Below are 12,963 nucleotides of genomic sequence, written 5' to 3'. Positions count from 1 at the left end.
ATGAGTTCCTCTGAGGGCCTTCCATACGTCCAACATAACAACAAAAACAATTTGGAAGCCAGTGGAAGCCACTCCAATGTCAACTCAAACAAAGATGAAAATGAGTCATCCTCTAATTCCAACACTAAGATTGAGAATGCATCTATTCTGGATACGGTACCCTTCCATGTGGAACTCCATCAACATGCGCAATCTGGGCGTTCGCCACAACATGGATTACGACCTCGAGAAGATGTGCATTCACGACATCAATCGCAGTTGCGGCCACTTACAAGATATCAACATCGATCACTTCAGTATCGACGAGCTCCTCGCCTACATCACCCAAAGGTACCTTTCTATTTTTCACTATCAACTTTTATTTGATTGTTAAGTTTGTTAATTGGTGTATGAATTTTGTTCATTTTTTGTTTGTGTATTTTTAGTTTATTGTTAAGTTTAATAGAATTATAAAAATATACTCGTAGAGGTGTCCACAGGTTGGCTTTGTGCCCAACTCGAGGCCGACCCGATAAAAATGGGTAGAGAACGTTCTGACCCGTCACCGACTGGCGAGGGAGTCGGATTGGAGCGGTCAGTTTTGCGTCGGAAACACGGTCGGTTCGGTTGAAACCGTCCATGATGGAAAATCTGGCCAAAATAGTTGATTTCAGGACAAAATGCACTAGATCCGGCAGAGATCTCTATTTTTCTTTCTATCTCTATTTCTTACTACTAGTACCAAACTTAAATCAATACTCATTTAAAAATAAATAAATCTTATTTATCTTAATATTTAAAACTTTTCTACCTCTTACAATGCAAAAATGAAATAAAAATTAAAAATAAAATAAAATATAAGGAAACTAAATTACAAGTTATGTTTATTAACTGACAAAATATGCCACTAGCCGGTACAGCCCTAATTTGACAAACGTCCCAAGGCCTCAATGCTTATTATTTTTAATTACTTCTTCCAAGTCCAACAACTTTACTTACAAGACCCAAATCAAACACTTGATGTGTGTGTGAGTGCAACACTCACTTGACTCATGCCTCCAAAACTTCAAAAAAAGATGTTCTTACAATCAAATATTTGACAAAAGGATGCTAATAAAATCTAATTCCATTTGTAATGTGAAGAACAACTTATACATTGTGCCTACTGCTTACCAAATATTCATTGAAAATTCATAATATTTTTTTAACACTCATTTAAAAAAATTATTATCTATCTCAATATTTAAAACTTTTTAACATTGTTTTCCACATTTTACATTGAAAAAAAAAAAACCAGCAAGCATTCCTTTAGGGAAACTAAATCACAAGCTTTATTTAATATTTATTAACAGCCTTTTATTTGTAATTAAATTTTTTTTATATACTTTTTTTTTAATTAACCGCTTCTTCCAAATCCAACAACTCTACTTTTACAATACCCAAATCAAACACCTGATGTGCGTGCAAGTGCAACACTCACTTGAACCCAAATGCTGAGAGCATCCACCTCCGAATGAACCCAAATGTCTCCTATCTTTCTTAAAATCCCAGAATCCTCACCTCTAATCTCACAAGCTGACATTAAAAATTGGATTTCCAAATCAAATTTGAGCAAGCCCAGCCAGCTAGAGCATTAGCGTCTAAGCTTAGTGGAGAAGTGCCAGATTGTCTATTTGGTATTGGTCTTTACTCTTTATACAAAATTTTACTGATTGTTCCATGTGACTTGATGATAATTAGTCAGAAAACAAATGCTACCAGCCTTCAATCAAACTTCTCATGTGCATCTCTCTCTTTCTCAGTTTGTTTTGCACTGATTATTTTCTAACCAAATTTGATGTTGTCCAGACGATGGAGCTTCAACATTGGCTGCATTGGCAGCATCCGTTGGTCTTTAATGAAGACGAGAGAAGTGGAGAACTTTGTTATGGGTGCAACGAACCAGTATTTGTTATGGCTACAGTTGTAAAGAATGCGGAGAAGGGTGGTACCTCCATCATAAATCATGTGCTGAACTACCCCTTGGGTTGCACCATCCTTCACACCCAAATCATCCTCTTATTCTCTTCGGCATATATACATATCATGATAACAACAGAGAAGAATTTGACAAATTCAGCAAATGCGACGTCTGCGGAGAAAAGAGTGGTGAATACAGTTATTGTTGTTACCGTTGCAACTTCAACATTAACATCAGATGTTCTTCTTTATCACTCACCATCCAAACTGAAGTCCATGACCACCAATTGACCCGCAGCATTTGGAAGCTGATGAAGTTCACTTGCGACTTCTGTGGCAAAGAAGGCAATCTGCCCTATTGTTGTGTCCAATGCGATTTCGCTATACATTCACGTTGTGCTGCTTGCCCACGCAGACTGAAAGTTTATCGTCACAACCACCCTCTCCACCTCACCCCTTCTCTTGAAGTCCATCCATCCGACTCTCCAATTTGCCTACTCTGTGTTCGAAAAGTGGATACACTCTGCCTTTACTATTGCTCAAGATGCGATTTTGCTGCCCACCTCTATTGTGCTATGCTCCACCATAACAGGGAGTACATAAATTTGCAGGAACTTAAAGAGGAGCAGTCCACCGAGTCAAAATCTGAAGATCCAGGGCTCCATCAATCCTTTGACTCATAAATTTGCGAAGTCATAAAAAGCACTGTGGAGGAGGATGGAACTGAAATAGCCACAGAAATCAAACACTTCAGTCACGTGCATGATTTGAAGCTTACTGATGAGATTTCAAATAACACAAAATGCAACGGGTGCGTACAATCCATTCTCTCTCCATTTTACAGTTGTACCCCGTGTAGCTTCTTTCTTCATAAATCTTGTTCTAAATTACCCAAAATAAAACGATACCCACTTCATCCATACCCTCTCACCCTCAATTATCAGCAAGCTTCTTTTTGCTGTTACGCCTGTGGCCAGTGGTGCAATGGCTTCAAATACAAATGTCAAAAATATGCCATAGTTTACAATGTTCAATGTATTTTATTATCATACACCCTCACTCTTGCCTGTCATGAGCATCGTCTTTACCTCTCCTGGACAAACTCTCGACAAAAGTGTAGTAGTTGTAATTTTGAAAACTATTTTGTATTCCGCTGTTCCACTTGTGAATTTGTTCTAGACTTAAAATGTGCTACACTACCACAAACCACATGGTACAACCAACATGAACATCCCTTCAACCTCCGTTATACTCTTGAAGATGGCTCCGGTGAATATTACTGTGATATCTGCGAAGAAGAACGAGATCCCAAGCAATGGTTCTACTACTGTGCAGAGTGCAGCTTTCCTGCTCATCGTGACTGTATTCTTGGGGAAAATCCAAATGTCAAGTAACACATATAATGGCCACTAGTTGGGAGGTGCTACACAGTAATTTGACTTTGACCCACACACAATGTACTTTCATTGAAGAAATAAAGACCAATGACAATGTTAAAAGTGATCTATCAATGTGCCTAGTGTAATTTCAACATTCACAATAATTGTTTATAGAAAGACCAATGTTGTTTTAATTTTTATTTGTATATTTTTCATTTGGGTTGAGCCTTTAGTTTTTTTTATTGTGACTATATTACCATTGGATATTACTATTATTATTATTTTTTGCCCATAATGATATTGTTTCCTCTAGTTTCTTGTTGGAATATGAAAGACCGTAGATGCATATTGATAAGAACAGAAAATTCTTGTGACAACCAAGTAGACAACCAAAACGAGACATGTTATTGTCTATGAGTGCTTGAAACATTTTTCAGTGAGTAGTACCAGTGTGATAATTCATTTTGAGATATGTTATATGGTCTAGAATTGTTTGGTTGAAAGTGGGTAGCACATACAAATAAAGCTTATGAGTTTATGCAGCTCATTCATGACAGTTTTGCTGCTTCTACATTTAAGAGAAAAGAGGAATCACAAGAACAAGTGTTAATGAAAATGGACCAATGCATTGAGTGAACTTCTGAAGGTATGCTTAGGGATTAGATGTGAACATGGTTGGGCTTACTAGTCAGGAATTTTGTGTTTAATTGGTGTAATAAGAACACAAAAAATGTTAACTAAGTTTGGCCTGAAAGAACAAAATATAGAATTGAAATACAAAGGATTTGTTAAATATAGCTAAGGTTTATTCTTTCAAAACTCTTCAGAATTTTCCATTTCTTAGATCCCATAAGTGGATATCAGCTTAAGGACAGGCTTCCATTTGTAATTTACTTGAGATGCGTCATATTTGTAATTATCGTTAGTAGTTGTTGGTATATCTCCTGTGGATATCAGCTTAAGGCAATCTTATTAGATAGAAAGCTTAGCTGTGATGTTGCTTGTAACCTTTGTCTTAGAGAAACTGAAATAATGGATCACCTATTTGTGTTCTACACCTTTTCTAGAGCTATCTGGTTTGGGTCAGATTTATTGATAAAGACAGGAGAGTTTCAGCCTAATTCACTAAAATGGGCACTTTTAAAATGGCTCGTCCAACAGGTTTGACATAGAAACCTTTAACTTTGTTTCCCAAACCCTGTATACCACTCTCTGGGTCATATGGCTTAACAGAAATCAAGTGCTAATGCCTATAATGTTCTCCTAATGTCTAAGGCTTTGGTTTGCTTGTATCAACAAGCTTATGCAGACGATCAGCAGGAACAAGTTAATAGAATAAACTCAGACTTCATAACAAAAAGCAGGCCCATCAAGGATTGACAAATTATTTTAATCCCAGATGGAATTTGAAAGAGAGATACCAAATGGAGTGGCATGCTTTTGTTGCATAGTCTACAGAAGGAAGACAACTCTTTGTTGGATGTTTTAACATATCACGCTTCAACAGGAAGGCGGCCAGCTTTAATGCAGCATGAAAAGCAAATTTTCAAAGCTCAAATATTGCACTATATTTACAAATAATGACTCTTGATATCAGGTCCATTACTAGATATTATGATTTCCTATCCTAATCCCTGTAGACTATATCTTTTGAATGTGGTACATCTTCTAAATTAGTTTTGATTATTTTTACTCTTTGTTTGATACTCTCAGTTAGCCACTATATAATGTACTTGTTTAGAGGTATTCGCTTCTTCTTTTGCCTCTTTAGTCCTATTCTTATTGTTAAATTGTTATTTATCATTTCTTGGTATGTAATATAACTAATTTCAAAATGGGAACGGAGCTTTAGGACATTCTTGTTTTTCTACCTTTCTCTTTATCATCAATTCAATCTGTTTCACTTAGTTTTAGTAATGCATTTACAAATGTGTTTAATTTTCTCAAGACGATCTAGTTAATGCATTGTAATCTACACCATCTATCTATACTAAGGAAAAAAAGCAGCAAAGGAATCATAGCAACTGAAAACTGATGATTATTTCCCATAAGTAGTACTGTTTTTCCCTCTACCTTTAGTTGGCTATACAAAATTTATTGAAATTTACTGCCATTAATAATCAAGGCTCATGCTTGTCCAATGCTTGCTAGAAGGTATGCAGATAGCGCAAATGCTTATTGGACTGGCTTTTTCTCTAGTCCCCCAGCTAGCCTTGAAGCAATATGTCCGAGTTCTAAGTGGATATTATTTGGTATGACATCAGTGTCACTCTGCCTTGGTGGTTATGTTGAATAAGAATAGATAGGGAATAACTATTTCCTCTATTCCTCTACACTTGATTTGCTAGATGCAAACAACCTACCATCTCATGTTGCCATCCTAGAAAGTGCTGGTTATATATTCTTGCTATTTGATCACAAAAGTTGTCCACTTTATATTCCAAAAATTCTGCAAGGAACACAAAAATGTGTTGTATGCAGAGAGAGGATGACGTTTTCTGATCATCAATAGGGTGGAGTATTGTCATCATTTATTTGGGTTATAAACATAAATGAAGCAAATTTTCTTTAGTAAAAAGAATGCAGCAGGACAACTTAATATTTGGCTGGAAAGAGATCTGATGATCCCAACTCTGTCAGCCTGGAAGATGCTTTAGGGATTGCACAGCATACAACCAATGACTATGCAAAACACGTGGGTTTTGGAGCCCCTGAGGTAGGCAGCTAATCCTCATTTCAAATTGACCTTCTGAGTCTTATTTTATAGTCTTTGCACCATTGTTATCATATGATACTTCTCTTTAAGCTATCCTATAAAATGTAACAACTTTTCATAGACAGAAGCTGTTGTAAATGCTGCCCTGTCATGCTTCACTAGTAAAAACTCAAGAAATCAATATACGCTGCCTGCTAGTTATATTTTTGGTATTTTTGAAAGCCCAAGATCTAAGATTTGAAAAGCTTGACATTTTTGGTATGAAGCATGATGGAAGACATATGGAAAGGAATAACAATACCTCCATGGCAGGTCTCTCTAGTAATAGAAGAACTATCTTTTTGTGTTATAGCAGTTCCAGGAACCATGCTATCAGAAACAAAAGCACTTGCAAAGTTAGCTTCATATGGTTCTATGAACCTATTATGGTCTTGTGTAAACAATTGGGCAAGTAAATGAACTGTCTTCTTTTATTTTATTTTTTAGGTTCTTGCTATTCTTCACTGCTTAGTACCAAAAACAAAAGCAAAAAATGATGAGAAATATATAACAATAATAATTAGGTGGGAAGTAGGCATCCCAATTTATAGAATTTTAATCATTCTGTGTATTGCATGGGCATATTTTCCCTTTGAAAGAATGAATATTTCCCTCCATGGAATGAATATTTCTGAAACACTATCAAGTTTGTAGGTTCTTGCATAAATTTGTGCATTTTTATAACTGATTTTAGCTATCCATTACAGCTCCCAATCTATGTTCATGGTGCAATTGCCTTTAACATTTGCATACTGTCTTGAAGGTCATAATTCCATCATCATACACCAGTTTATGTTAACCATTGGTTTGAGCCAAATCCTTAAGAGGTTTAAAGATTGATAAGTTGAATTTTGTTGATCGGTTTAGTTTTGCAATTAGGTATACACAAGATTTGTTTAGTTCTGCAATTAGGGCTGCTAACCTTTTTTCTTGTACAGTTCTATGACTTGGAGAAGCATACGAAAAATAAAATGGAGATAAAAAAGTCTAAAAGTCAACATAAATGCCTCAAGGTGGTTGAATTGATTGGCTTTGTTGGGTGTGGAGTTGATATGGAGATTGCAAAGTGCATATTGAGTCATACTGTGACACTTGAAAAGATAATTATCAATCCCTGCCATCCATTTATAGTGAGTAGTGACAACTAAGGATACTGATGAGCATCTAAAGGCAAGAAGTCGTGCCAAGCAACACCTTGAACATAGATTACCTCCAGGAGCACAATTAGTAGTACTCAAAATGTGATCAACAATTCCAATATTCTTTTGTATGACCTGATTTGCAGTACTCAGTATTTGGGTCAATTATGACAATTGGAGCAATGTTAGGTGCAGTGCTGAGTGGAAGAATAGCAGACATCCTAGAACGCAGAGGAGTAAGTTTTGCTAATTCCCTTTACATGTCTCTAGGTATATGTAAAGATTTTAGGCGCATTATGTTCTTCAACTCATCAGTTCTTCTTCTTCAATTATGTTAGCTAAAGACATCTCTTCTTTAAAAAAAATAGGTACCTGTATATATAGCATAAATAAACCCCCAAAAATCTTCGAGGAGGATCTACTACTGTGCATCAGTTATGGCAAGACCACTAAGAAATCATACGTTGAGTGAGTATCTTTATGATTCATGTGCATAACTATTGATTATTGTTCAGTTCATGATTTCTTTTTGGGTTAGTAGTTACATATTTTGTTGGAACTGTTGTCAACTGGCGCACCTTGGCTCTGATAGGTATCTTCAGTTCACTTTTCCTATTGTATAAAACTGAATATAATTGCTCTATCAACTAGATTTTAATTAATTTCATTTGCAGGAACTATTCCATGTCTTGCACAGCTTATAGGTTTATTATTATTCCTGAATCTCCAAAATGGCTGGAAAATTCAGTTCAAATGGAATGTATCACCTTGAGTAATGTAAGATTAACGTTTGAAGCATCCAATGGTTTAGAATTATGAAACTAGTTTAAAAAACCCTAATTCTTGAATTAGCTGTGCCTCTCTAACCCATGACCCAACCTGAACATGTTGGATCATTATTTTGAATCCAAACTGACATGATGATTCTCTGAAACATGATCACAACTTATTGGGTTGGGTTGCAGTGAAGTATTGTTGAGGTCCTTTGGTTTTGCATATATTTCTTGCACCAAAGAATCCACAAGCAAGCAACTATTCTGCAGATCTGCATTGAGGGGCATCAAACCCTGCTGAGTGTGTCTTCTTTTGTCTTCCAATACCTGGGGTAGACATTTTCCTTACACCTAGATAGGTTTGTACAGATTGTACTTGAAGAGTATACAGATTGATTACTAAAAATATTGGGTGTGTTTGGGATTGAGACATGGCCTATAAAAATAAAGATGGAAACATGTTGGCATTATTGTTCTTTTTTCTCCATTTCTCTTATCTCTTTTTTTCCTCTACTTCTCGAGGTACTTTTCACAGATAGTGTTAATAGAACTCTATAAATTTCCGTCCCTTCATCCTTACAAGCCAAAGACAAATCCTTCCTCATCTTTGGAAACCCCTAAACTTTACATACTTATTCTATCAAATAGGCATAAAAAACTTACCAAACTAAAGCCAATTTTGCATCGTAAAACTTTCTTCTACAAATCTAAACCCTATATTCACAAATCGCTATAAACCTGAACCCACCACAAGCATATGTAGGCAAATTCTGCAATTTCTCTTGCGTCACTGTTAAAGAAGTTAATTAGATTACTTGTATCTAACTTTCCTAAATTCTGGAAAATAGTTTGTAGAATGTAGAAAAGAGAGGAAACATGGTATGCCACTTGCACTTGCACAGAATATGGTTTGATGGGTCTAGACCTTTTTGTAGCTCGTATAAATTGCTCATTAGAAGGTAAAATCCCTTAACTACTTAAAATAAACAAGAAGTGTGGTTTAAAGTTTGACTATTGAATCCGTTAATGGTTTTTGAATTACAATTTCCATGCTCTTGCTGGACTTGCTTATTCTGTGCTTTAGATGCCCCTCTTAGAATCTTGACCACACCCTGTTTTGTTGGGCTGCATTCAAAAAAGGACCTTCATTCTTTTCTTTTTTGACTTTTAGACTTATGAAATAGGAACTACACTTTTTTTTTTAATATAAAAAAAAAAATAAACAAAGAGGGATTTTGATAGTTTTTGCAATTGGTTGACCCCCTAAATGGAATTTTTGTAGATTTATCCATAAATTTTCTGAAGTTTCCATGTCTAACACTTTGTGTCCATGAGCTAAAACTCAACCGGTATTTTATTTTTTCAGGTTTTAATGATTCCTAGACAATGTCCCTGATTTTTATTTTTCTGAAAAATAAACTCTATTCCTTGTAATTTCAGTTAGCAAGAAAAGTGGAGCCTTTAAGTTGAGTGAATCAATTTGAATACAAGAAAACAAAAATCCTAGCATATCTACTTAATGCTATCTTTTAGTTACAAACTTCAATAATCGTCTATTTAAACATGCTATCATATCCAATAGTTTAAAAGAAATACTAGTCCCAAATACTTTTAATGTTCCAGATTCTCTTTATTATTCCCAATTAATCAGCAATCAAATAAACCGTAGAAGAAAGCCTAATTTCAAATGCTTTACTATAGAACTAGTGTGCAAGAAACTTGGCTTACCTTGCTGGAAAAGGGTTCATACCTCTCTGTATTTCTTCAAGTATTTGCCCCTTAGTCTCTGGTACTAGCTTTGATACAAATAGAACTGTCAATCCTGATTTGCTTGAGATTTGAGAATATAAACAAGGTCCCTGAATAAATAAATAATTAAATAAAAAAAAAGTGGAGTGAAAAGTTTGCATTAGGCAATAAACTGGACTAAAAAATTTGCACTGGACTGTGGAGAGAGAAAGATGCATCACCTGCTGAGCTCCATTCCTTTAAGAAGTTAAAAACATATGACACAATCCAAGAACTAAACTAGTTTAGAAAAGACACAAGGTTTCCGCTGAACCCTTCATGTTTATTAGAAATATCTAGAATAGCAAACTATAATTTAATTTGAACCCATGGTTTAGTGTACTAATTTTTGAAGTTCGCATTGAAGTGTTCAGAGTTCTTGTTGTATGTAAAGTTAGGCACTAGGTTTGATTCTGCCAGAAAACTTCCTCAACTTTTAAATTTCAGAAGAGGGAGGTTTTTTTTTTTTTTTTTTCCCTCTGTGTGTGTCCAGTACATAGAAAGTGTGTTAATAGTCCATGTCTATTAGTATTGTGTCATGAACCTCTAATAAAATATCAGAATGGCTTAAGATGCCAAATATGTTAATGTGGGAATTGTGAGTATTTACAAAAAAAAAAAAATAAAGGAGTTGTGGATTCTGTTTATGGCAGAATAGGAAAATTGTGGGTGTTAAACTGTTAATTTTTTTTTTTTTTGAGGATCAAAAAAGAGGGCACCTAGTTGCCAAACCAAACACCATCAGACCAAAACCCCTGCAGTGCAACTGTTAATTGATTTAATTACTTTCACTTGCTCTATGAAGTGATGTGGTTATCTTGTAGTGGTAATTAAGTGGTACCAAAATAAAGCAACCAAAGCATGTCCCCACGGTAAAATTACGTTACCAGTATATTACCTACAACCACCAATAACAGAAGTGAACTTCTTCCACTATTGAAGGTCTTGATCACAACAAGTTTTACATTTCAGGAAAGGACACATAAGGTAAAGTAGCAAACAGCATCCAAAAGCATGGAGGCTGAACATATTCTAGAATGAACCTGCAATAAGAAAGACAAATTGACAACCTTGTGATGAAGCAACCCGTACATGTCCACACCAAATCTGTATTTGTTAGCATTAGATAAAAGTCAACCTCGTCAAAACACACCGATAAAAAATTACTCTTAAATCTCAGTTGATTGTTGAAGGGGTTCTGTCTGCATTTCAAAAGTTACTCTTAAATCTCAGTTGATTCCTGAAAAATATCAGCATTTTCTCCCTTAAAAATGCTAAGGTGCACACTTTTTCTCTTGAGTCAATCTTTGCTTGCAGCTGATGGGCTTAGTGAGGTGTGGGCCTACTGTAATGAGTGAGACTTGGGCCTACGGAAGTGTGTTTTGGATTGGTAGGTCTTAAGTAACTGATGAAAATCAGGCCTAAATTCAAATAGAGCAGATTGGGCTTCCTAAATGGGTCGGGTTGACCTGGCCCAAACCTAATAATGCATGTTTCCTTTGTTTTTTTAGTTATTTGTGGATTTGATTTTGTGATTGGGTTTCTGGTTTGTTAAAACAAGTGGGTTTGTTTGTGGGTTTTTGGGTATATGGAAATTTGGTGGCTTTGCTTTAGGTAGATGGGATTTGGGTAGGGATGGCCATGGGTAGGGTATGGATCAGGTATACCCATACCCGACTCAAAAAATTTACCCATGGATACCCGATTATCAATACCCAATAATATCCATACCTGAATCTTACCCGAACATATTATCCATGGATATCCATACCCTACCCGAAACCCATTTAATTTTTTTTTTTTATTCAAAACATTATAACATAGAAACTAACCAATCTTAAAAAAGAAAAAACTAATCAATAAAAAAAAATGAAAAAAAAATGTGATAAATGAAACCAAGAAAGTTTCATTTATATATCATAATAGAGTCACACTATATCTAAACCTTCATAACACATTCATATATCAAAACATAAAGATTGCAAATAAGAGAAGAAAGCATAAGAAGTTTATAACTTTACAGAAATGTAATGTTAACATCTGTTAACATTACATACATCCTTGAAATTTCTATAGATCCTTTTATTTCATTTGGAAGATAGATTTTTTTTTTTTTTTAAAGGCTACTAACAGAAAAATTAAGGCTGAAGCAGCATCACCATTAAGTTCTAATTATTTCAATAATAACATCATGTGAAGTCAACAGTTTTCTGGGTTTAGACCATCATAGCGGTTGAAAATATCAAGAAGCTAAACAGCATGGTGAAACATGCAGTTCTAAGCAACCCGATGCTTTATGGCCAACAAGAACATGACACGTTATGCTACTTCTTACTTAAGCAAAGCAATGAAATGCCACTGACTTGTCAAGTCACATAAGAACAGAAATGTACTACAGAATAGTGTACAGAAATATCAAAATGAATCTGCACAAATTCAAATTTTCATAGTCAAGAGAACAAAGTAAATCTCGACTTAATATCCCCAAGAGTACCTGATATATGACACCACTTGGAAGCCGTTTACTTATTACTTCGCTGCACCAATAAAGGGAATTCATAAATTTAAGTACTTTTTTTTTTTTTTTTTAAACGGGTTGGGTATGGATAATATCCATAGTCTACCCGAAAAATTCGGGTAATATCCATACCCTATCCGGTTGAATTCTACCCATTAAGAACCAGGTATTATCCGAAATATTTGGATCGGGTAGGGTTGGATATCCATTACCCAATGGGTATGGCCATCCCTAGATTTGGGTATAGCTTTGCGCAAGAAGATTTTAGAGATTTGTGTTCGCCAATTTGTGGGTTTTGGGTATATGGAAATTGTGAGAGAGAGAAATTTAATATAATTAATATTTATATAGATTTTATTGTATATACAATAAAATCTATAAATTTATTTCCCTAAATTTTGAGATTATATGTTTGTTTAGGAAATTATGCCACATTTTTTATTTGTGGAATAATTTATCAATAAAATAAATAAAGTTTTGTTACATATATATATATATATATATGTATAGTCTAACTCATGTAATATGTTTGAAAATTACTTAAATTTTAGCAGATACTTTTTTAATCAAGGTCATAAAATTTTAGGTTAAAATACAAAACACCCTTTCCATGGCCGAAGCTTCAGATCAGAGAGGGAGAGAGGGAGATTGAATTATGTTGAATGAAAATTGG

At 34.9% G+C, this 12,963-nt stretch overlaps 1 protein-coding gene and 1 pseudogene across 2 annotated transcripts in view; both read left to right on the top strand.

Annotated features, from left to right (window-relative positions):
• LOC115981452 lies at positions 1-2,708 on the top strand. Its single transcript, XM_031103600.1, has 3 exons — positions 1-330; positions 446-573; positions 1,883-2,708. Exons 1-3 carry the CDS (start codon positions 1-3, stop codon positions 2,619-2,621), a joined length of 1,197 nt encoding a protein of 398 aa, XP_030959460.1. The 3' UTR covers positions 2,622-2,708.
• A 4,983-nt stretch (positions 2,709-7,691) lies between these two features.
• The window catches only part of LOC115979085, a 59,548-nt pseudogene continuing 54,276 nt past the window's right edge, over positions 7,692-12,963 (top strand). The window contains exons 1-2 of the transcript XR_004088939.1: positions 7,692-7,803; positions 7,886-7,988. The product of XR_004088939.1 is annotated as a probable inactive purple acid phosphatase 1 (transcript). The remainder of the gene's footprint in view (positions 7,804-7,885; positions 7,989-12,963) is intronic.

This window comes from Quercus lobata, chromosome 3 (assembly GCF_001633185.2).
Source record: "Quercus lobata isolate SW786 chromosome 3, ValleyOak3.0 Primary Assembly, whole genome shotgun sequence".
In the NCBI taxonomy this organism is placed as follows: domain Eukaryota; kingdom Viridiplantae; phylum Streptophyta; class Magnoliopsida; order Fagales; family Fagaceae; genus Quercus; species Quercus lobata.
This window is presented reverse-complemented; position numbering and strand designations above follow the sequence as displayed.